General features: G+C 37.8%; 1 protein-coding gene across 3 annotated transcripts; it reads right to left on the reverse strand.

Annotated features, from left to right (window-relative positions):
• Positions 1–2570: 2570 nt before the first annotated feature.
• Positions 2571–20059, reverse strand: irf10 (interferon regulatory factor 10). Of its 3 annotated transcripts, XM_059527131.1 has the most exons (9): positions 19942–20059; positions 19648–19825; positions 19220–19409; positions 19018–19094; positions 18827–18872; positions 18649–18726; positions 18114–18500; positions 17899–18017; positions 2573–3364 (listed from the first exon to the last, which is right to left on the reverse strand). In XM_059527131.1, the coding sequence occupies exons 2-9, from the start codon at positions 19819–19821 to the stop codon at positions 3266–3268; spliced, it is 1170 nt and encodes a 389-aa protein (XP_059383114.1). In that variant the 5' UTR covers positions 19822–19825; positions 19942–20059; the 3' UTR covers positions 2573–3265. The 3 variants fall into 3 exon arrangements, with proteins under 3 accessions (XP_059383115.1, XP_059383113.1, XP_059383114.1); XM_059527132.1 differs by lacking the exon at positions 19942–20059 and having other exon boundaries at positions 2571–3364; positions 18827–18869; positions 19648–19910; XM_059527130.1 differs by lacking the exon at positions 19942–20059 and having other exon boundaries at positions 2572–3364; positions 19648–19910.
• Positions 20060–23963: the final 3904 nt, after the last annotated feature.

Raw genomic sequence — 23963 nt, forward strand, 5'->3', positions numbered from 1 at the left:
ATGCGATTAATTGGACAGCCCTACCGTATTAAAACAAACCAATACTACTGGAAGAAAAAGACAAAGTACACAAATATATGAGAATATATCATATTATGAGTGCTCTGTGAATATGCTACAGGAAATAGTCTACTGTTAAATTTGTAATGATGTAATTGAACTGTGTACGTACCTTCAGTCTAGCGGGCAAGCTGAATGTATTAAGCAGCCTTCAGCCAGGCTTTCAGTGTGGGGTCAATATGCTAGTTCACTTTAGCATTATGCTCCAGCCTGTTCTTACCAAGGGAAGAGACACTAATGTGGGAATGAAAGCACACTCGAACCTGGGCCTGGTGTTTTTAGAGTGATGGTGCTAATGACACATCAGAAAAGTCCTCTGCTGATTGTGGGTTTCCCTTTGACATTTGCTTGTGAAAAAGGACAGAAATCTAGTGTTTTGATATCATATACGGGTATATCTACTCATGATTAAGCACACTCTATCACTTTATTTTTCTCTCTTTTTTCTGTGGTTTCTCAAATAATGTTCGCTGTTAGTTTTTTGTTTCTTCATAAATGTTCTAATTGCTCTAAAAATGTATATTTTTAAAGTTGTGAGACGGTAATACAATGTTCGCTAGAAATAAAAGAACAGCTTTCTAGATTTATATCAAATTCTATATTTAGCATCTTAATGAGATGAGAAATGAGAATGATATTGCCGCAATTTTCTGATGTATGAAATACCAAACCTTGAGATGTTACTATGGCTACTTTCACACTGTTAGTGTGAAATGTCCTGTTCACACAGCAGCTTACCAGAGTAGAATGCTGTCTGTATCATTGTGTATTCTATTTGTGTCTATTACCTGTAACCATAGCGTAGGTGGCTAAGTAAATATCAATAATGGCGATGTGCAAAAAATGCATCTGTCGTCTCGCATTTGGCTCAGCATAAATTCAATAGTGGTAACATTTCATCTGTTGAGTCTTTAATAAATGGCAGCTTTTCTTTCTCAGTAAAGAGCGGAGCAATTGTGTCCGGTGGAGAACAGCGACTGGATCCAAACCTTCAGATGACACACAGCTCATATCTGCATCTCTGTGAATTACTGAAGCCACAGTTATCATTTATTTGGTCCTCATCCCCGTAAGCAAACGAAACGTGTGTGAACACAACGGAATCTGCTGCTGTGTGAACCAGAGATGGGAACTCAAGTCGCATTTTTATAAACTTCAGACTGACCTGAAATGACTCCAGGCCTGACTCGACTCAAGGAAAAGTACTCGTGAAAATTTTAAAAGCAACTTAAGTAATTTATCCTAAAATACTATTCTTAAGTACATAGGGATACTTGACCGCATCCGCACCCTGTCATCCATCCGGACCGCGAGCCGTAACACAACACCAGTTTAAGTGAGCGGAGCGGACACATAACAAGTGCTCAGGGTGGTTTATGGTAAATATCTTCTTTGTCTTTTGGTGGTTTGCGTGCCACATGCACATTTGTTTAGTGAAGTTAAAATAAGACTTAGTTCTGCATAATGAAAAAGTGCGTTTTGAATTAATTTAGTCGTGTTCACTAAATGTTTGTCATGATATCTCATTATCTACTTGTATGATACATTTATTTTTAGATATGATAAATTGTTTTAAATTATTTTCCATACTCTGTTCAATTTTTTTTTAAAGCTACTTTTCCAGACCTGCAAATTACTTGAGTGAAATACTTTTTTAAACTGAGCAGGAACCGGTGAGCCAAAGGAAATCATGTTTTACATACCTGTAAACCTCTAAAATTACAACGAAGTAACAAGTGTGTGAAGTAAATAAGTGTACACTCTTTGAATGAAATAATCGCAATTAAAATAGCAGTGGTTTACTTGCCTTTTTCCATGCATTTCCTGGAATTTCCATATTTCTAAACTGCATATTGATTTATCCGATCACGAAAGGTCCCCAAGCTGGGACTCGTACTCACGTCACCTGAAGCACTGCCTATACAAGGGTATTGGCTCAGACTGTTAGAAGGAATTTGAAGAAATGTTATAATTATAAAAAATATATTTTAGTTAAACACAACATATTTGTTCAGTGATAACTACGAAAAAAGAAAGGTCATAAAACCATAGACATAGCGGTCTTATCATGTATAACTGTAAAAAAGTTCCGGTTCAAGCTCTGCCTACTTCCGGTTTTATCCGAACACAGAAATTAATAATTTAATGATTGTTACAGATACAAATACAGAACCAACTCGTGGCTTCACTGCACACCCCTAATACAACATATATGTTGTCTATAGCCTATAAAACAGCTTGGTAAATAGGAAGACTTCAATACATGAGGATTCAGAATGGGATTTTTTTAGCGAGTCATTAAATGACTTGAGACTCGACTCGTGACCAAAGACTCAAGACTTGACTCAGACTCTAGTAGTAAAGACTTCAGACATGACTCTGACTCCAGGTTAAAGACATGTGAACATCTCTGGTGTGAACGTGGCCTATAAGCAGTCTGGCAACATGTCAAGTGTATGGAAAAAATCATGCAGTCATTACACCTGGGCAATGTTTATTGTAAATTAAGCTCATAATGCTGGCTCGCCTTGAGGATGTGCAGAAATCATGCCACAGTGAATATCATCATTACTTTCTTTTAAATACAGTGCACTTGGAATTTATTTATTTAAATATACAATGACATGATAAATCCACAGCTGGGATGGTGCAGCCATCGGGATAACCTTGGGCAGGACGTTTTAAATTGATTTATTTATCATTTCAAGGGTGAAACAAAGATTCCTAATTTTCGATTTGCCGTCTCTGAAGGGTCTGAAGGATCAAGTCGCTCTTCACAGCATTTAACACTGCCTGTGTGTAAGGGCTGCATTCAGTGTGATATGAGTTCTCTTCAGTACAAGCTGTATTGTCTAGCATGAGTCATATTTTACTTCTGAAATAACCAGGTGATACAGAAGACTAACCAAACTCTTTATTTTAATGTAATATTTGAAGCAAAATTTTACAAAAAGATCATAATCTAAGTGAATCAGTATCATGGTTAGTAATATTAGTAGGACTATAAAGGACATGAAGCTTAATACAGTCAATGAACAAGTTAACATTGTAGATTTCTTCTTTCTACTGATGTTAGATACATACATTTCCATTTGTATTATAATAATTATTATTTTTATTATTATAATTGTCATTAATTAATATCATTGTTGGTGAATTCCTACACAGGGATGGTGAAACATGTGCTGTTCTGATTAAGGTACTTTTATTCATTGGTTTTCCTGTGTGGCGGTGATTGCTTCATCTCCACATTATTAGGTGCATTATGCCTGCGGAGACACTCTACAGCAAACAGAGGAATCACCTACACACAGAGACAGAGTGAGTGAGAGAAAGGAAGAAAAGATTTATTTACTGTGTGATTATTCCACAATGCCCTCTGCTGGTAGTCAACTGATGCTTTAAAAAAAAAAAAATACTGAATCAAAATACTTCTGGGGCTGGAACAACAACAAAATCTTATCAGTCAATGGTTTGAAAGGGGTTCATTGTTAGCATACTTCAGCACACATTTGTTTAGATTTGACAAAATTGTGTTTCATGGTCAATAAAATAGATAAAAAAAAAATATAATAATGAATATGCAAATTCATAAGAAAAAATGCGAATAACTTTGTTAAATGGTTTTGAACTGAATATACATATATATATGGTAAAACTTTATTTTGATAGTCCACTTTAGAAATTATACTTACTACAAGTAACTCTACAACTACATGCCAACTACTACTATTTAGAGTATTATTAAACTGGCTGCTTAATTATCTGCCAACAATTTATTTTATGGTTCCCCAACAGACATTTCACTGACTGTAAGCAACTTTGTAAGTGCATGTCAACTTATTGGTAACACTTTAGTATTGGGACTGATTCTCACTATTAACTATTCAGACTTATTAGAATGCCTATTATTAACGTTGGCTATTTATTAGAGCTAACAAAGCACTTATTGTGCATGATCATATTCTGCATCCCTAAACTTACAAAATGCCTAAACTTAACAACTACCTGACTGACTATTAATAAGCAGCAAATTAGGAGTTTACTGAGGTAAAAGTCGTAGTTAAATGTTTGTTAATAGTGACAATTGGACATTAAAATAAAGCGGGACCAACTTATATTACTAACCCTAACCTTCTTATTAGTTACTTGACAGGTAGTTGTATAGTTACTTAGAGTTAGCAAAAAAATTAAAATAAGTAAATAAAATGTGATGTGAAAAAATGTTGATTAATTAATCTAATTAATTGCACATCAAATTTGGAAAGATCATTTAAAGTCATTGTTGTGCAAAAGCATCAAACAGAGATTACAGAAAGTAGGTTCAGCAAGAAATATTTTGTTTGATAAAATTTAGTAATGTAAATGTCTTAATGATTAAGTTATTGAGTCATTTATTCATTTTTTGATTCGTTCAAAAGGCTGATTCATTCAGGAGTGAAGTAAATGATTCTTTATGAATGGTTCATTGAATCATTAGGTTTGTTCGACTTGAAGCGGGTCATCACCATCAGATCGATCGGTGTGTGACATCATAGAACCGCAAGAGCTTTAGAGCGCAGACGTCTCCTTGTGCTTTAGAATCACTCTCGCGGTACTGTGATGTCAAACACCGATCGGTCTGTGCAGCGCCACTTCAAACCAAACGCATCGTTCAACATGCCAAATAGTTCACCAAATTCATTCAAAACGTTGATTAAGAAATGAAATGTCGCTGTGGATTGCTTGTAGATGAACAGTTCTGCTTTGTCTTTATCTTCTGGTTGGCAAAATTAAGCAAAAGAGACAACATTGTGTCTTAAATAACACAATATTAACTTCTTAATGAATTGTTGTATAAGATTGTATAACATAAAAAAAATATATATTAATATGAGACAATCTCAAACTGGCGTTTTGCCCCATATCTTGAATTTTAGAGACATTTTCTATGCTCCATCACGCAGTAAGTTGTTGCTCTGCCTCATATTAACCCTCAATCAACTGTATGAAATGGCAGATGATCCACATAGGTCTGGGGCAGGGCAAGTGCGTCAAATGCATTAATAATTTTAACGCGTTATTTTTCTCCATAATTAATCTAATAAATGTGTTAAATTACCAACCCTAATATATATATATATATATATATATATATATATATATATATATATATATATATATATATATATATATATATATATATATATATATATATATATATATATATATATGTCATAATGAGAAAATATCTCATTATTATGACCATGACCAAGTATAAGATATTATGTCATTAATACAGGAACTCTCAAAACAACTCCACACTGATAATATTTTTGAATGGGTTTAATCAGGACAGACAGCAATTTTACTGTATTTGCAGTCATTTCTAGTAATTATTAATACATAATGCGCATTGATTGTGCATTGATAACCTCACTGACTATGCCTTACAATCACATTTTATCCTGGGGTCTGAAAAAGAGACAGCATTAATGTTCTCATACTCCTGGGCAGTTAATTGTTGCCGAACACCTTAAGTGTAACTTTTAATCAATTAAATAATAATAATTATTAATTCAGTTCTACATTTTGAGTAGATTTTTGTAGTATTTCTGGTTAAAAACAGAGAAATATATATTTTTTTAAATTCCAATGCAAAGAGGCAAATTAGAGGCATCTGGTGCCAGAAAGATAATATCCATATGTAATGGCATGGTTTAGATGCCCATGTGGCAGTTCAATAAGTACACATGTATTTCAAAAGATTATCCCTGGTCGTAATTTTATAAGTTTAGATTTATTTTTTTATCTTAATTTTGTTAATTACTGACATACCAGCGTTATTTTATTTTTATAAAAGCATGTGACCGCGTTCCATTCCTTTCCTTTAAAGTAGCATGCTGTCACCCTTCCTGCGTATCATCCAAATCAGTCTAAATTAAGTAACATGGCCGTCATAGTATATCAGAGATCCTCAAATCTAGCCTACGAGATCCACGTTAGTGCAGAGTTTAGTGCAGAGTTTAGTTTACCAGTGTTAGGCAAGTTACTCTGAAAATGTAATCAAATTACTGATTACTCCTTTTAAAAGTAATCACATTACTGTTCTGATTACTTTATTTAAAAAGTAACTAGTTACATTACTTTTTCTCAATGAAATTTATTAATTCCCAGCATACACGCTCCCAATAAATATTTGTTATTAAAGCATCAATATTCACAGAGCACTGATATTAATAACTAAAGCAAGCAGCTGCTGTGTGCATGGTTTGGCAGGATACAAGCAAAGAGCACTGCATTTATAATCTTTAAAAGGCATCTCAGTCATAGGCGGAGCGTGTGTAAGCCTGCGGCCACGTATGGGAAGTTGGGGCAAAAATGCCGCTTAATTGGACAAAAAAATGCCCCTGCACAAACAATGTCTGTTGCTAAGATCTCATGTTGCGGTGTATTTTATTTTTATGCATTTTTACAGTGTTGCGCATTTTAAACAATCACACACAATTCTGTTGAGTTTAGGAATGCAATGGTAAAACAGAAGCATTCAGATGAGTCCTCACTGAAACTCATCAGTTTTGTTGAGCGTGTGCGCGTTCGCTGACTGAATTCTGGATTCTTGTGAATTCCCTCATCATAAACAACAAAGCGCAGATGTATGAACAAGGTAAGAGATTCATTTAACAGTTTATACAGCTTTAGTGATTAAAGTTTTGTTTTGTTTTTTGAGAAAATCAGCCGATACAATAACAATAAGAATAACTTGAATCTTGAGAGTGTTTAAAGTGTAACTAAACCCCTGCTCAGAGCCTGACTCCACCCACTGACAATATTTGAAAAATGCTGAAAAGTGGGCAGATCACAGCGGAGATAGAGCGGACGAACCGAGGGCGGGGCTGAGCGAGTGCGGCGGGATCCTGAGACTCGCAGTGACGGATTGATTGACAGCTGCTGTCAGAGTCGCTAAAATGGAGAGTGACTGTAATGACGCAAGTAGCTTTGCAACAGAGCGATCATTTGGAGGATTAGAGGACTTTTCTCCCCCACTTTTACCTGAAGTGGAGGATGTCGAGGTGTCTGTGGACACAGGGCCAGGGCCTGAGCCTATCAATTCAAGCCACTGGCTCAAACTGCGGTCTTAAAAACCAGCATCGCGATCGGCATCTGACGATGCTAGCGAAGCAGCCACACAAGAGAGAATGGGGCCAGTCTCTGAGTAAGGCACTGCGTTGCTTTTCAGCGCGAGCTGTGTGGAGAAGCCCATTTTCACCTCCATTGCATTGGAGAAGCAATCCCGCATAAAATGCAGTTTGCACACTCAAGCAATAGGCGGGAACTCACGGTCTTCCAGGCCAAGTGCATGCAACCACTGGCGCCTAATTGTAAAGTCTGCTGGAAAACTATGCAGTCCAGCAGTGCTGTCGCAACCAGCAACACTACACATACGTACCATCCTGACCACTGTAAATAAATCTACGCTAACTTGAAGCTATCCTAACTGATGCAATACTATGCTACTAACTAATACTATGCTTCTAACAATACTAACATTACACTAACAACTATGCTAATTAACTACATAGGCTACACAAAATAATCTAAATAACTATATAAATGCTATGCTAAATAGATGCTAAAATACTCTATCCTGATCGTTTTCAATACTCGCAATCACAACTCCTGACTCACTACAGTGATTTTTACGGAACAAGATGGTTTTATACTGCCAAGGGCGTGGTAGCTCGTACCAAGAGGCGTGGTGAGCTGGAAACCGCTTACGTCACCTGCCACCGCTTACGTCACGTACCACCTCAAACATCCAATAGGATAAATCAACTGCAGTAGCCACCGTTCAACCTGAAGAGGGCAGCACTCATTTTTACACCATATATTGTAGAATTAAATCACTTTATACTCAAATGTCAAAAAAGTTACTCAAATCAATGAACAGCACTAATAAAGCCCCATTCTTACAGATCATTAACTAAAAAAAGTTGGCTTAGGGATTAGTTACCCTTTAAACTCAAGATCAATGTTAGTGATAATGCCACTCTCTACATATAATTTATTCACTGTTTGAATAATCATGGAAAGGAAATATTATATAATTATAAATTTCTGACGTTATTATTAAATTATAATCGCGTTAAATATAAATTATGTCCCATTAAAAAAAAAACAGTCAGGGGTGGCACAGAAATCTTCATTAGTTCAATATAAAAATATGTTTGATTATATTGTACTGACTGTTTTAGGGCCCTATTTTAACGATCTAAACACTAACTGTAAAACGCACAGCGCAGGTGCACTCAGGGCGTGTCCAAATCCATTTTGCTATTATGGTCTAAATGGGTTGTCCCTATTCTCTTAATGAGTAATGGGTGTTTTTTGGGCGTAACGTGCAATAAACCAATCAGAGTCTCATCTTCCATTCCCTTTAAGAGCCAGTTGCGCTCGTGCCATGACGGATTTGCTAATTACATGGCAAGCGCAAAGACAGAATGCGTCTCCGATATGAAACAGAGCTCTTTGTGTGCAAGCAAATAGATAGCCTTATTCTGATACATGCGATGACTATCCATTATGACATGTAGGCATTTATATATATATATATATATATATATATATATATATATATATATATATATATATATATATATATATATATATATATATATATCTTGTTCTGTCCAGGCTGGACTATTGCAATGCCCTCTTGGCAGGTTTTCCAGCCAATTCTATCAAACCTTTACAATTAATCCAGAAGGCGGCAGCAAGATTAATTTTTAATGAGCCAAAAAGAATACACGTAACACCTCTGTTTATCAATTTGCACTGGCTTCCAGTAGCTGCTCACATAAAATTCAAGGCATTGATGTTTGCCTATAAAACTACCACTGGCTCTGCACCCATTTACCTAAATTCATTACTTCAGACTTATGTGCCTCTAGAAGCTTGTGTTCTGGAAGTGAACGTCGCTTGATTGTTCATCGCAAAAAAGCACAAAGTCACTTTAACGGACTTTTAAATTAAATGTTCCCTCCTGGAGGAATGACCTCCCCAACTCTAACTTTAACACTCACTATTCTAATTCTATTCTTAAAAAAAATCTAACTACCTTTCTAATCTTTTTATATTCTATTTTCTTTTCATTTATTATGCAATTGCATGTGTGTGTGTGTGTGTGTGTGTATGTGTGTGTGTGTGAAAAGATCTCTAACACTAGCTTGCTCTATTCTTTTTTTATTTTATCTGTTTTCTTTATATTATATTATTTAAAATCCCATGCTATGTGTACTGTGTTAACCTAACTGAGACTTGTTATAGCACTTATATATCATTGCTCTTTTTGTTGTTTTTGATTGCTTCCACTGTCTTCATCTGTAAGTCGCTTAGGATAAAAGCGTCTGCTAAATGAATAAATTTAATTAAAAAAAAAAAAAAAAAAAATATATATATATATATGTGTGTGTGTGTGTATACATAGTCTACAAAAAAATCTTATGCATTGCAGTCCTTTAATTTTTAATATTTGGCATGTTTGTGTGCTGCTGTGCGTCCCTGTGTTTAATAAGCAGCTTGTACGCACGTTACGCCTAAACTAACACACTCTTTAAATAACAAAGAAAAAACATTGCGCCAGACTTTAGACCAGGTTTGAGTTGGTCTATGGGGCAGTCTATTTTCAACTCCTTAAAATAGCATTGCGCCAGCAATGCGCCTGAACACACCCTTTTTTTAGACCAGCATGCCCATGGGCGCAAAAATAAGCGCAATTGCATTTGCTTATTAAACGACGTGGCGCTGGACAGGAAAATGCGAACGGCGCCGGACTGAAACTAGCAAACACACTTATGCTGTGCCTTGCGTCGCATTTTGCCAGATTTATTATAGGGCCCTTATTGCCTAAAACACAACTGAGTACAATTAATTTCTACTTAACTGTAATTGAGATATTTGTAAATTAGATCAAGTAATACTGGGTGAATATGACAATTTTTGTATTAATCCTCACCTCCAGGTATTTTAATAAAGGGGCTCACTATAGCTTTATTGTTTATTCAGCTTTATGGGACTTTCTATCAAGTTGTTGGTGACTATATGGGAGTGGTGAAATCAGCTGTGTGTGATGTGGTGAGAGATGCGTCAATCGCACTGGCCAGCCTGGTCAATGAATTTGTTTCTTTTCCAAAGAACAACCAGATTGGCGCTTTTTTCTTTTGGGGAATATGCCCAATACTATTGGAGCAATCGACTGCACACATGTGCATATACAAGCACCTCATGAGAATGAATGGGAGTTTATAAACAGAAAGGGGAGGCACAGCATCAATGTCCAACTTGTGTGTGATGCTGACCTCATCATCACCAACTGCGTTGTCAAGTGGCCTGGGTCTGTCCATGATGCACACATCCTGAGGGAGAGCGCTCTATATAGAGACCTCCAAACCAACCGACCGGATGGCATAATATTAGGAGACAGTGCCAAACCACTCCTACCATGGCTGATGACTCCTTTTCTAACAGCAAATACACCGGCGCAGGCACGCTTCAACACTTCTCATTGCAGAGCAAGATGTGCAATTGAGCGTTTAAATGTAGTTCTTAAGAGGCGCTTTGCATGCCTTAACTACCTGAGAGCGGAACCACAGAATGCATGCAACATAACCCTTGCCTGTATTGTCCTGCACAACATCGCTACTAAGCACAATGTCCCTTTCTGTGCTGACAATGATGCACCTGAGCCCCTTGGAGACCCTAACCAACCTCCTGCATTCTGCCAGAACGAGCAAACAGGACGTGCAACAAGGGACGCAATAGTTAGACACCATTTCTGATTTGGATTTGTTTTGGATTTCAAAAATCAGTGATTGCCATTCTTTGCATTTGTTGGGTTATTCTGTAATCATTGCATGCATCACTAATAAATATTCTAAAAACAAAAATATTTTCGGTTGTGATGAATATATATATATATATCAGTTAGTGACAGAATAAAATTTATTGTTTTTGGTCAATTTTGACAGCTGTTTTGGGGATTATTTTATGAGGCCAAACTCTTTCTACTTTGCTGTAGGCCTATACTGAAAGGCTGAATACGTTAAAACCTACCTAATCACTGTAGCCTGACGGATGAACAAATAAAATTAAAACCTTATGAATAAATAGGATATCTTGTAAGATACTGCATGATCCAAATATAGTATTATTTGATACATTTTTAAAGTTTTCATTACATTTTGGCCATGAAATCCACGCTGAATCCACCCTTCTGATGGGATCAGTTTAATCCAGATTTTAATCCGGATCAAAACCAAGATTGGATTACGTGATCTAATCCGATTATGTAATCAATTTTTTCTTTTGAAAAACACATTTTCAAGATTTGATCCAATCCGTTATCCAAAATCCTACTGGATTACTTTTGAAAAACCGCGCCCTGGATGAGGCATGCAGATAGTGATAAAGATTTAAAAAAGGCCGAAGTCAACAGTCATAAATGCCAGAATATAAAATGAGTTAATTTATGCATTTAAATGTTTTCATTTAAATGCATAAATTAAAAATTTCAATATTTTCTAGTATATATGCCTCCGGGCAGCTATTTCAGACTAACAAGACCAGGCTCCTATCTAAATGAATGGGCAGAGAGTCAGAACTGCACTTTCACTGGTCACCGGGACATAAAAACTGCGTGTATAAAAACAGCAGTAATACTGTATATGATAAAAATCGCTGAAAATTTTTAGGACTTTGCCCCAAAATAAGGTTTAAAACGCCTTTTTCCCCACAGGTTAAACTTTTACTACGCATGCGCTAAGGTTTCTCAACTGTGCACATACGTCAGTGGAAACAGACGTTTCCCGGCTTGACTGTTTAAAAGCAGATGATTGGCTTTCCAGCGGGAGGGGCGGGACATGTGCACACAACCGCCATCTTTGCCTTTATGGGTTTTCCTTATATAGTTGTATTGAGGATTGAGGAACTGGCATGTCTCTTATAAATTGTCTCTGATGCAGTTTATAGTTTTAATCACCTTTTTGATGGTTTCATGACTTAGCTAATGACAGAACGAGGTATGTAGCCTATGCTCAAAGTTTCTTGTGTGGGTTATTTATGATGAAGTGATATAGAGTGTGCGCCACATATCTGCGTACTGTTGAAGAGTGTGCTGTGAGCACAGTAAAATGGCTCATGGGACAGGAAAGTGTGTTTTACTGACAAATAGTCTAACAATATCTCATCAGACCGCAGTTTACAGTTGTTCTACTGAAGCTCATTTGGCTGCTGTAGATTTTCTGCGCTCGTTTGACTCGCGCCTGACGCTGAGGTGAAGCTCGAGTGTATGTCTAAAAATTCTCCTGTTTGATGTGGTCATAGCCTAAAGAGATACGGCTTTTCCGCATCTAAATAAATGCATTTCTTGTAAAGAAAAAAATGGACAAAAACTGTTTTGATTTGGGTGGCCAAAGGAGTGGCCACGTTGCACTGTAAAACTCGACAAGTAACTTAACTGTAACCGTTTGAGTAAACAGATATCCTTAAAAACCTGACAAATTAGGTTTACTCAAACCGTTTGAGGAATTGTGTCTGAAGTCAGTTGTAGTAGTTCTTGTGTTTCTCTTTTCTTCAGTGATTCTGTTTGTTAACAGCAGCTGTTCATCACTTAATCACAATTATCACTCAATTAATCACTTAATAACTTAATTGCAAAGTTTTAAAACTTACATGGTTTAAACCAGGGGTGCCCAACCCTGCTCCTGGTGATCGAGTGTCCTGCAAAGTTTGGCTCCAACCCTAATCAAACACACCTGCCTCTAATTTTTAAGTGAGCCTGAAGACCTTAATTAGATGCTTCGGGTGTGTTTGATTAGGACTGGAGCTAAACTTTGCAGGACAGTCGATCGCCAGGAGCAGGGTTGGTCACCCCTGGTTTAAATCAAGGCAATCTGTTTACTCAAACGGTTTGAGTTAAGTTTACTTGTCGGGTTTTACAGTGTAGTTCATGTTGCTTTTGTGCAATAGATGAGTAACAATTTATTTGTTTTAGATATTTTATGTTTAGATATTTTCTATTTTACTGGAGTCCCGTGAATCATTTTATTCTCCAGAATCCGGCACACACACACGAGTCTCTGCACTCTTCTATCAAGTCTTGTCCCATGCACTGTTCTCTGTTGCATCAGGTCTCTAATCCACTGGCACTTGACTCATCAGTGTGTGTGCTACATCCTTTTTACAATCTCTGGATTCTAAAACACTGCATTCTGTCAGCAATATAATGCGGCAGTAATGTAGGCTTGTAACTATACTCTAGATTAACGCGTTAGATTACTCTGTTACTAAAGAAATAATCACTTTACAGTGACAAACACACCTGCGCATGCTAACCAATGCCAATCAACATTTTTAGATGTTAGAAAATCACAGGTAGGTGAGTTGGATCAAGGTTGGAGCTAAACTCTGCAGCAGATTGGCCCTCCAGGACAAGATTTGAGGAACCCTGTAGTACAGTATATGGTCTTCTGTGCTCAGTACTAAAAGCATATTGAGCTGTGAAAAAGTAGCAGTTTCCAAGGACAAATACACACAAATTTATGTCAAAATGTCTGTCTTTATGTCTTGTGGATTTCACTTTAACTCAGTTACGTCTTATAAAGGATAGTTCACCCAAAAATTGCGGTGGCATGCCTCAGTACATGAGAATAATTGTTGAATAATTTTTTTTATTTCGTTTCGTTTTCTTCGCACTCATAGAGTATTCCCTGAGCTTTGTAAAATTACATAGACCTTTTTCAGATGTCCTTTCCTGGACCTGGGAACATAGCAGTTGTGTTGCTATTTAAGGAGGGTCAGAGGGCTCTTTTTATCTGATCAGAAATATGTTAATTTGTGTTCTGAAGATGAACGAAGGTCTTACAGTTTTGGAACGACATGAGGGTGAGTTATTAATGCATAATTGATGATAATTTTTGAGTGAACCATACCTTTAAGTGAACATAAACAGTGTGGAAAATAATTGAATGCTTGTATGTTTATTAGATCTGTCAGCTGGTCTTAAAGTTACTTAATGTTAATCAAACAAAAGAAAACGAGAGAACCACAGCTCTTCACTGAATAACTTTGCTAAGAATCGATGTATATTTAATTAATATGGCGAAGACTAAGCAGTGTTCAATGTTTGCTTTATTCAGTTTCTGTGTAGCAGGCTATTATTTTTATTAGGCAACATTTTTTATCTTTCTCTGTTGTAGTACATGTATTTTTATGATGTTGTTTGTCATCTTTTCTTCTCGCTGTTTGTTGACAAGTTAAAGTAAAAGTAAAGGGGCTATGGTCATTTGTGGGGGCGGGGGGGATAAGGGTTATGAACACATGGGCCTTCTGACAAAGTTTTGCTCAGGGCCCCCAGAAGCTTAAGACCGGCTCTGATATAAGGGGTGTACTGGACCAGTTAATGTGATCCATGGAGGCCCGACATCACAACTTGCAGGACTTGATGTACTTGCTACATCATTAGAAGAATGGCATCTACGCTAATATAAGTCTGTTTCTCTCTTATTCCGAGGTCACCGTGGCCACCAGATCCAGTCTGTATCCAGATCAGAGGGTCACTGCAGTCACCCGGATCCAGTACGTATCCAGACCAGATGGTGGATCAGCACCTAGAAAGGACCTCTACATCCCTGAAAGACAGCGGAGACCAGGATAACTAGAGTCCCAGATACAGATCCCCTGTAAAGACCTTGTCTCAGAGGAGCACCAGGACAAGACCACAGGAAACAGATGATTCTTCTGCACAATCTGACTTTGCTGCAGCCTAGAATTGAACTACTGGTTTCGTCTGGTCAGAGGAGCACTGGCCCCCCAACTGAGCCTGGTTTCTCCCAAGGTTTTTTTGTCCATTCTGTCACCGATGGAGTTTCGGTTCCTTGCCGCTGTCGCCTCTGGCTTGCTTAGTTGGGGTCACTTCATCTACAGCGATATCATTGACTTGATTGCAAATAAATGCACAGACACTATTTAACTGAACAGAGATGACATAACTGAATCCAATGATGAACTGCCTTTAACTATCATTTTGCATTATTGACACTGTTTTCCTAATGAATGTTGTTCAGTTGCTTTGACACAATGTATTTTGTTTAAAGCGCTATATAAATAAAGGTGACTTGACTTGACTTGAAGGATCTGCTGTTAATGTCTTAATTCCAGATACCACAGGACACATTCAGAAAAGTCCACAGCTTTTCTTTTCTAGAGCAAGTGGTTTTAATGTTTTTTAATGAAATCTGAGATTTTTACGTCTGGTTAACCAAAACTTCCAAGATCCATAGAAAAAGTGAAATATCTGATATTCCTATTCTCAAATATGTGAATTAAAGTAAATGCATTTTGTTGTTTAAACTCCTTAATAATGACAATGTCAGTTGTTCTCTAAAGCAGTGGTTCCCAACCTTTTTCAACTCGCGGCCCAGACAACCAAACATATATGTTTGCGCGGCCCACTGCAAAATAAAAAAATTAATAAATATCTGACCCCGCTATTGTTGGGTTAATAACTAAGTACTCAGAAGCTAGATTGTTAACTGTATTTATTGAATGAACTAGGGCTGTGCGATATACAAAAAATAAAAACACGATTTTTTTATCAATTTTGCTATTTCGATTTTAATCACAATTTTGACGCACAAATATATGCTTTACAGTCAAATACATTTAGGATGAATTAAAATAATGCGCGAGCGCGAATCTCTCAGCTTACACGCAGATTTCCTTTGTCACAAAACCAGACATGCTTGCTCAGATACACGCTGCTCTCGCGCGGAGAGTGTGCTCCCTTAAAACGTGTCTCCTCTCACTTAAACTCACAACTCTCTCTATGCTCATGTGCTAGATATTAAATTATTTTCGCATGTTTTTATCTCTAGCCTTTTACCACGTGCAGTGTGAACGCTCTGATCCGTTAACATGGGCTTGGAAAAAAGGCGCATCACAGACAGTGTGTGAACCTGGAGTTACAGGCATATGCCCAGTCTGTTCTGTTGCGTTCTGATTGGATCGGAGATCATACTACGGGAGGTCAGGGCCGCGAAAAATCGTGCTATAAAGTGATTTAGAAATCGCGCACGCTCAAATCGTGATTTTATGACGATTTCTATTAATCACACAGCGCTAGAATGAACTGCCAATGAACAGAAAATAACTCGGACTGGCAGCGCTCAGCAAAACGGGAAACAGTCAGTGGAGCAAGCAGTCAGGAGGGAACATGTTGACAGCCATTTATGCATCTTTGAATTTGTTGTTCTGTAGCATTTGCAGAAAAAATATCAATAAATGGCGGTTTATTCTTAAACTATTTTTGTTATTTAATTATATATATGAAATATATTCTTTATTTTAATAGTAATTGGCGGCCCACCTGCTATACCATCGCGACTTACTAGGGGGCAGCGGCCCACAGGTTGAAAACCACTGCTCTAAAGGGTAATAGGTGCTGCTGTGTTAGTTTGCGCTGCAGTCAGATTTACAACCCATGAATTGGTAGGGCTGGGTGATATAGCAAAAAAACAACAACACAATATTATGTTTAATATCAGTCGGTATCCGTAATTATTGAGAAACAAAACACCATCATGTATGTATGCATAGCTTAATACAAAAATCCAAAGCGCCGATCATCCAAACTGTATTTAATTCACAACACAAAAGCACATGTTAAAATGAACGCTGTGGCCTGTCTGTGTTTAAGAGATTGTGAATGAGAAAAATTCATATTAGTGAAATTTATAATAAATTTGAATTTCATTTCTGGTCAGCGTAATCAGTGGTGCACGAGACGCAGTGGAGATGATGATGTAAGTGTCGTTGTTGTACTTTATCGTTTTTGTTAGCCTGTCAAGTTGAACCCACGAGATGCGCTAATCTTGGTTAGGTTAAAACCGAAACCAAGCCATTCACACAGAAAGCATGTTCTGCCCAGTTTTGCAATAAAGCAATATAAAGTTAAAAGAGCTTCAAATTTTTTTTATTCCATTTACTGATAGCACACACCTATATTGTGTGCTATACTGAGCCTTTTTTTCTGTTGTTATCAATGAAGGTGTATTGTCAATAAATACTGATACCGTTTGTCACCCAGGCCTAGTAACTAGTGGACTGGGAGAAAAAAAAAATTAGAGTGAACTTGTGAGTTGCTTACAAAATGCACAATGATGTGAATAAAATTTGTTTTAAAGGGATCATTATAGACTCTTCTATAGACATCAGTGTATATTTTACTAATTATATACTGCAGGTCAAGAAAATAAGTTAGGTAGTTAGAAAATAAATAATTAATATGAATTTAATTAATCAAAAGTGACAGGAAAGACATTTATAATATTACAAAAGATTTCTACTTTTTATGAAAGAATCCTGAAAAAAGGTGTCCATTTCCAGAAAAGGATAAAGCACCAAACTGTCAGCCAAAGCACAAAAGAAGATCTGAACTCAGCAGTTGACACGCTGAATACTCTAATCAAGCTGCTGTGATCATGCACGTCAAAGGGTTAAATATTTTAGATTGAGCCTTAAAAGTTTCTTTGTGATGTTATTTGTGTTTATGTTTTGCTACCATAGCTGTTCATTTTCAGTCTTTTCTTGTACTACCACTGACAAACAAGTTATGGAGTATTGTATTTGTGAAATAAACTAAACGAAACTAGGCAAAATCATTTGCCAATGTATAGGCTTCAATACACGTGCTTGTGAAGGGTGGCACAGGCGATGAAAGTCACCGCTTACCATCCGAACGCTCAGTTCATCTCCAGTTGCTGCAGTAGAACTGGTGCGTATACAATGCTACTGAACACTCACTTGTGCAGTGATGAGCTTCTTGGTCTTTGGCTGGCTGGGGTCAGGGAACTCCTCTCCGAAGCACAGGTCCACTGTGTACTGTGGCTCAGGACCAGTGCCCTGCCGATGGTTTTGTAACTCTGCCAAAAACACAGGAAACAGCGTGAGGACTTAAGTATCACTGAAATGCAAAAAAAGCACTGGTTTGGCCAGGCTAATCCCCCTCCCTTCTTCACCTTGCATGAAGATGGTCATGTCCAGGAGTTTGCAGGTCCTCTCTCTCTCCAGTTTGTTTGCTTTCTGTCTGTGCTCTGCCAGAGGGCCGTCCCAGTACACGCGGCCCTGGCAGAAGCGCTTGATGAACACACCGTCTGGGGCCACCCACACCAGCACACCTTTCTCCAGGTGCGGCAGAAGACGAGTCATGGCTTCGGCGATGCCCGGGGGCAGGTGTACGATGTCTGGACGGGGGAAGAAGACCTTCTTGGCTTCACAGGGCCCATAGATGCGCTCATTCCCAACTGGAGCGCAGCCCTGCAGAATGAAGCAGCCATCTGGAGACGTAGTGACGAGATTCTGCACCAAGATCCCGTGATAGAACAAAGTCACCTCCAGGCGGAAGTCTGCAGGCATGCACATGAAAAAATAGCCCGGACCTAATGTTATACATTGTTTTCCTCCCAATGTAGGTGTAAAATGACATCTAGTTTCAAGTTGGTACTTCATAAAAAGAGGAACATTAGAGTATGAGCTTGCTAGGAATTCTCTCACCAGTTATGGAGACCTGAGATGGGTATAGAGGAATAGAGTCAGTGCCTGTACTGGGACAAGCATACGCCCTGCCATTCACTGCAAACACACACATACACTTAGTGTAACTCATAAAGAAACCTTTTTGTTGGTCTGTTTGTTTTTAGTCAGTTATTGATATTGAAAGTAAAACACTAACCACTCCATCCAGCAGCTCTGTTTGAGTCACCAAGCAAACTGTCCTGCTGGATGTGAAAATAAACGATTATTTCATGTCACACAAAACATACGCAATCCGTCCAGTAGGGGGCAGAAAAAGAAATGTCATCCAAGTGATCAGTCAGTGTAGTGCGTGTGGGGATTTCCACAGGAGTTGTCACTGAACAGTACCTGCATGGGCAGAGGTGTCTCTCTCAAGGCTTTGCTGCAGTCACTGTCCAGTGATATGACTGGATTTCCAGCAGGTTCTGGAAGACACAAGGAGTAGCTTATATTTGAAGCTGGTTTCGAGCATGATTGTGTCTGTGTGTATATGTTTATATGAATGGGGAAGTGAGGTTTGAGGAACACAAGTCTAGATCTGTCATAGTACCTGCAGCTCTCCCCGTGTCGTCCAGGATACAGTAGACCTTGTACGGCTCAGAGATATCGAGCTGACTGCGCTCAGGAACCTCCTGGAAGTCTGTGCTCTTGTTGAGGGCACAGCGAAGACGCGTTTTCCACGTAGAGGGGTCTGCTTTGTCCCTGCCCTCTTGAAACTTACCCTTGTACATTGCCCATGCCTGAGACAGAGTGTGTGTGTTAAAATTTCTATTTTTTTTTATTTTTTTTAGTGGACTTAAATGGGAGATACAATGAAATGTAGTTCGAATGATTCAAATGAAAAGCTACGTGCAGATATAAGCTTATAACTTCCCAGCAATCAAGCCCGTGCGCTATGATCAGCTTCGTCCGTTTGGACAGAAATGTAAAGCCTCAGTTGAAAGTAGCTTTGATGGTAAAACTCTACCGTGTGTTTACCTTAAACAGCGCGGCGTCCTGGTTCTGTCTGTAGTCCTGTTTGGCCGCGTGTTTCCAGGGAATCCTGAACATGGTTTTCTCCTCATTTTCCCAGCTCAGTCCAGCGTATTTAGCGCTGTCTATCTGAGCTATGAGCCATTCTCTCAGTCGCATGTGCCTCGACCTGTCTTCCATCAATCTACAACATAACAGCAGTCACATACAAACAGCAGTTCTAACACACTATAAGACCCATGTTTACTCTATAAAGCTCGTGCTAAGGTCATAAAGAAATGAAATTCTAGATGAACTCACAGTTAAACAATTGCATGCATTCAGACATGTGAGTGATCGAGCTTTAAAAGTGAAAGTAAAAGTATGAAGTGAAACACTTTCGGTTTCCTATGTAATGAATGTGCCCTGTTAACAATGTGACATGTTCGCGTAAGAAGCAAGCAGCACAAACTGTCCACATGCACTACTCGCCTCTGCCTGCAGAAACCAAACGAAAACATGAAGATTGTGTGCGTCGTTTAATGCGGTGACACTCCTGACGCTTTGTAGTGTGTAAGTGGCCGATGCAAACATGAAAAACAAAACTGTGAGTGTTCTGTATATATAAATATAAACCCGCAAGGAGCGTTCCGAATTTAACGTATGAAGCTGTCATTATATAAGGAGTTCCGCACTCTTGCTAAAACTCACGTCACAAAGAAGGTGTCTGCAAGCCACATCTCTTATTTACATCGTGTTTACTATTTGATTCGGTGTGTGTGAACCCTAGCGCTGAATTAAAACTCAGTTTTGAGCGGTATTGAGTGGATTCTAACAGCAATAATATCCTAATTATGATAATAACGCCAACAAAAACAATAATAATATTTATAGTCTTTCAACACATCGGCTCATGAAGGCTTGCTTTGGATCAACGTGTGAGCTCTTTCTCTGCAATGGGAATAATAAAGCACCCTTCTCCTCCACCAGACTGTCTCTGAGCAGCTACACTGAACAACAGCCAGCCTTGTGAAAAAAATGAAGAATTCTCACTATAAGAATTAGGAATTCTTTTCATTAGGGTGTTAAGTTTATTTGACAGAAAATCTCACTTGATTATTACAGTTAAAGGCAAAATAAATGTTTTGAAATGTAATCTGATTTAAATCTCAGCATTTAATGTAAATGTCCTACTGACATAGCCTACTACAGCAAAGGATATAAATAACTGGGTTAAAACCTTTTTGGGTAAGTACCACACGCACACAGATGCATTAGGGGAGTAACATATAACGATTCGGTACACATTACAAACCGAAAGATTTGATTCATTGGACTAGTCCTATTTCATTTGAATAATTAAACTGTTTTATGTTTTGTTTTGTGCCTGCCCCGTGGCGTAACGTTAGTGGATGGCCCCCATAATAACCTCTCATTGTGGGCTGCACCAAAAGATGAGGATCTTGTATCCATGATAGCCAGAGATATTGTCTAAAACAACTAACATCAGTTGATGCCAATGTTAAGATATTTGGCATTTCCAGTTCATGTAGGTTTTATTAGTAGGTCTATTATTATTATTATTATTATTATTATTATTATTGTTATGAAGATACTTTTATTCTTACATTAAAATTACAATTAATTTGCCCCTCAGTTATTACCAAATAACTGACGTTCTACATGGATAACAGAAGATTGGGCAATATACTTCTCAATTAAAATTTGCACAGGTAGGGCTCAACCTGTGCTGAGCACATGGCCTTTTTGCCCTTACACTCCGAAGTTCCTTTCTATGGAATGCCGAAGCTGCCAATTTTAAAAATAAATAAATACATAAATAAATATACAAATAAATGTAAATAAGAATAAATAAATCATCTCGTCTGCACAGTGACCTGCAGCACGCTGCGACACAAGACTTCACTCGCATCTCGGGACAGCTGACAGAACAGTCACTTGACTAATCGGGTCATTGTTGCATTGTCACAAAAATGTATAATTTGCACACATTTTTCAGTATTTTAAGCCATATGGTACTCGCGCGCTCCGAAGGCTGTATTATGTGCCCTCACAGTCACATCCAAAGTTCACGCGTATAAAGAGCCTCGCGAGTAGCCTATTATATGAGTTATTTTTCGTAGTTTATTGAGCTTAAGCAATCAAACACACACAATATGATGTCTGTTGTGGGTGTTGACAAACAAAACAATTTGATGGCACACTCTACTTAAACACATGGGGAAAAAATAAAGAAAAGGGGAAAAAAATCAATAATTAAGCAACACTGAGTCGTCAGTGTTGGTATTGTATCGGACACTTGCACTTAACATGAGGCTATATGAAAAACAAGCTCAAATGGAGTAAACAGGTTTTTGCTGGCGAATGAGGAGATCTACAGCGATATCGTTGACTTGATTGCAAATAAATGCACAGACACTATTTAACTGAACAGAGATGACATCCCTGAATCCAATGATGAACTGCCTTTAACTATCATTTTTGCATTATTGACACTGTTTTCCTAATGAATGTTGTTCAGTTGCTTTGACGCAATGTATTTTGTTTAAAGCGCTATATAAATAAAGGTGACATTGACATTGACATCTGTGTCTGTCAACAGAACGCGCGCATCTGGGGCAAGTGCATCGCATTATACGCTTTCATCAACTCTTACAGGTTATATAACATTTATTGTTGCTATATGGGCGATTTGTTTTTCTTGTTGTTTAATTCACTTGGCCAAAATCTCATGATATAAACGATTAAGCGCTTATGCACAGGACATTTAAAACGTACAAAAGTAGGCTATATTGGCTTGCGAAAAACCAGTCTTCAAACACACAGAAACATTAGCCTTTACAGACATAGTGTTTGAGTAAAGAAAATAAATAATAATAACGAATAATAATAGAGATATGAATTTTGGATAGTTTTTCACACCACATCTGGCTATTCTCTGTCTGCCATATGGAAACGCCGTCCCTGGAGGAGGGGGATCCGCCAAAATGAGGTGCCGGATCGGATTTCGGAGGTGCCGGATCAGGCGTGTTGAGGCACAAATTAAGCCCTGGGACTCTGAGACTGAAGCGCTTGATATTTTCCATTTTTCGGTCAGAACTCACGGAAAGGAAGCAGGGCAGATTTAGGCTACAGTGAAGTCGACGCAAGCATACTGACCAATGCTTTTGAAAAAAAAAATTATTCTATTAAGCAGTGGTAGTCTTTAGCCTACCTCCATAAACTCATGTCCAGGGGCAACTTTATTAAATGTATGAACGTCACGTTAATCCACATCGATAAATTCAGTTAGAGGATAAGACTGTAGGGCAGTTAGCCTACCACTAAAATCCAACCAGAGCTTCATCAGAGCCATCAATACAGAAGAGATCTTAATGCATTTACACAGCAATTAGCCTACAAGTGCATAGAAATATTATGAAGTGTTTTACATTTTGAAGACATATATATGACATGATGGAATCAATGAAGTAATAGACCTACGTTTAATATGAAACTAAAACAGACACCAGGCGGCAGAAAGACACTGTCTTAATGCGTGCGTTCAATCCACTCGTTTGATTCCTTAAAATACACCGAATCAAAAACAACTCGACGTGGTGAAGCGGATCCGCTTTGGATTTGTTTCTGATCATTTCTATTTAGGCCTATGCGTTATTTAAATAATAATAATAATAATAATAAATAAATGACCAAATGTTCAAAAAGTTGGCAGAGAGGGGTCATGTTCAGGGAAACAACATAATTGTTGATAGACTATTTTTCGGGGACATGAGTTTAATGCGCAAACCTGCGTGACCATATAGCAACTATTCAGAAATGGAAATTATGAATGCATTAATATTTAGTTTTGAATTTAAGAAAAGTCGATTGAATATTTACAGGTTTGTATCTCGTTATTATTTTCAGAATAGTAAAGTCTTTGTAACCAACCATAGTGATCAAATATCGAAGCTATTTATTGTAAAAGTTTGTAAAAATTTCTGTAGGCCAAAAACTGCCAAAAACAAAACTAAAAAATAGCTAGTAGCCTACATAACTTTTTAATATGTATTATTATTATTATTCTTTCTTCTTCTTATTATTATTATAATTATTATTATTAGGCTATTTTTATCATCATCATCATCAGCTTGCAAACCATTATGGAGTCTATTTAAAGGGAATGATTGTGGCGGGGAGTTTGGTCAAACTATGGCAGCAACAATAAACGTTATGTAACCTGTAAGAGTTGATGAAAGCGTATAATGTGATGCACTTGCCCCAGATGCGCGCGTTCTGTTGACAGACACAGATCTCCTCATTCGCCAGCAAAAACCTGT

This window comes from Carassius carassius, chromosome 37 (genome assembly GCF_963082965.1).
Source record: "Carassius carassius chromosome 37, fCarCar2.1, whole genome shotgun sequence".
NCBI classification, from domain to species: Eukaryota; Metazoa; Chordata; class Actinopteri; order Cypriniformes; family Cyprinidae; genus Carassius; species Carassius carassius.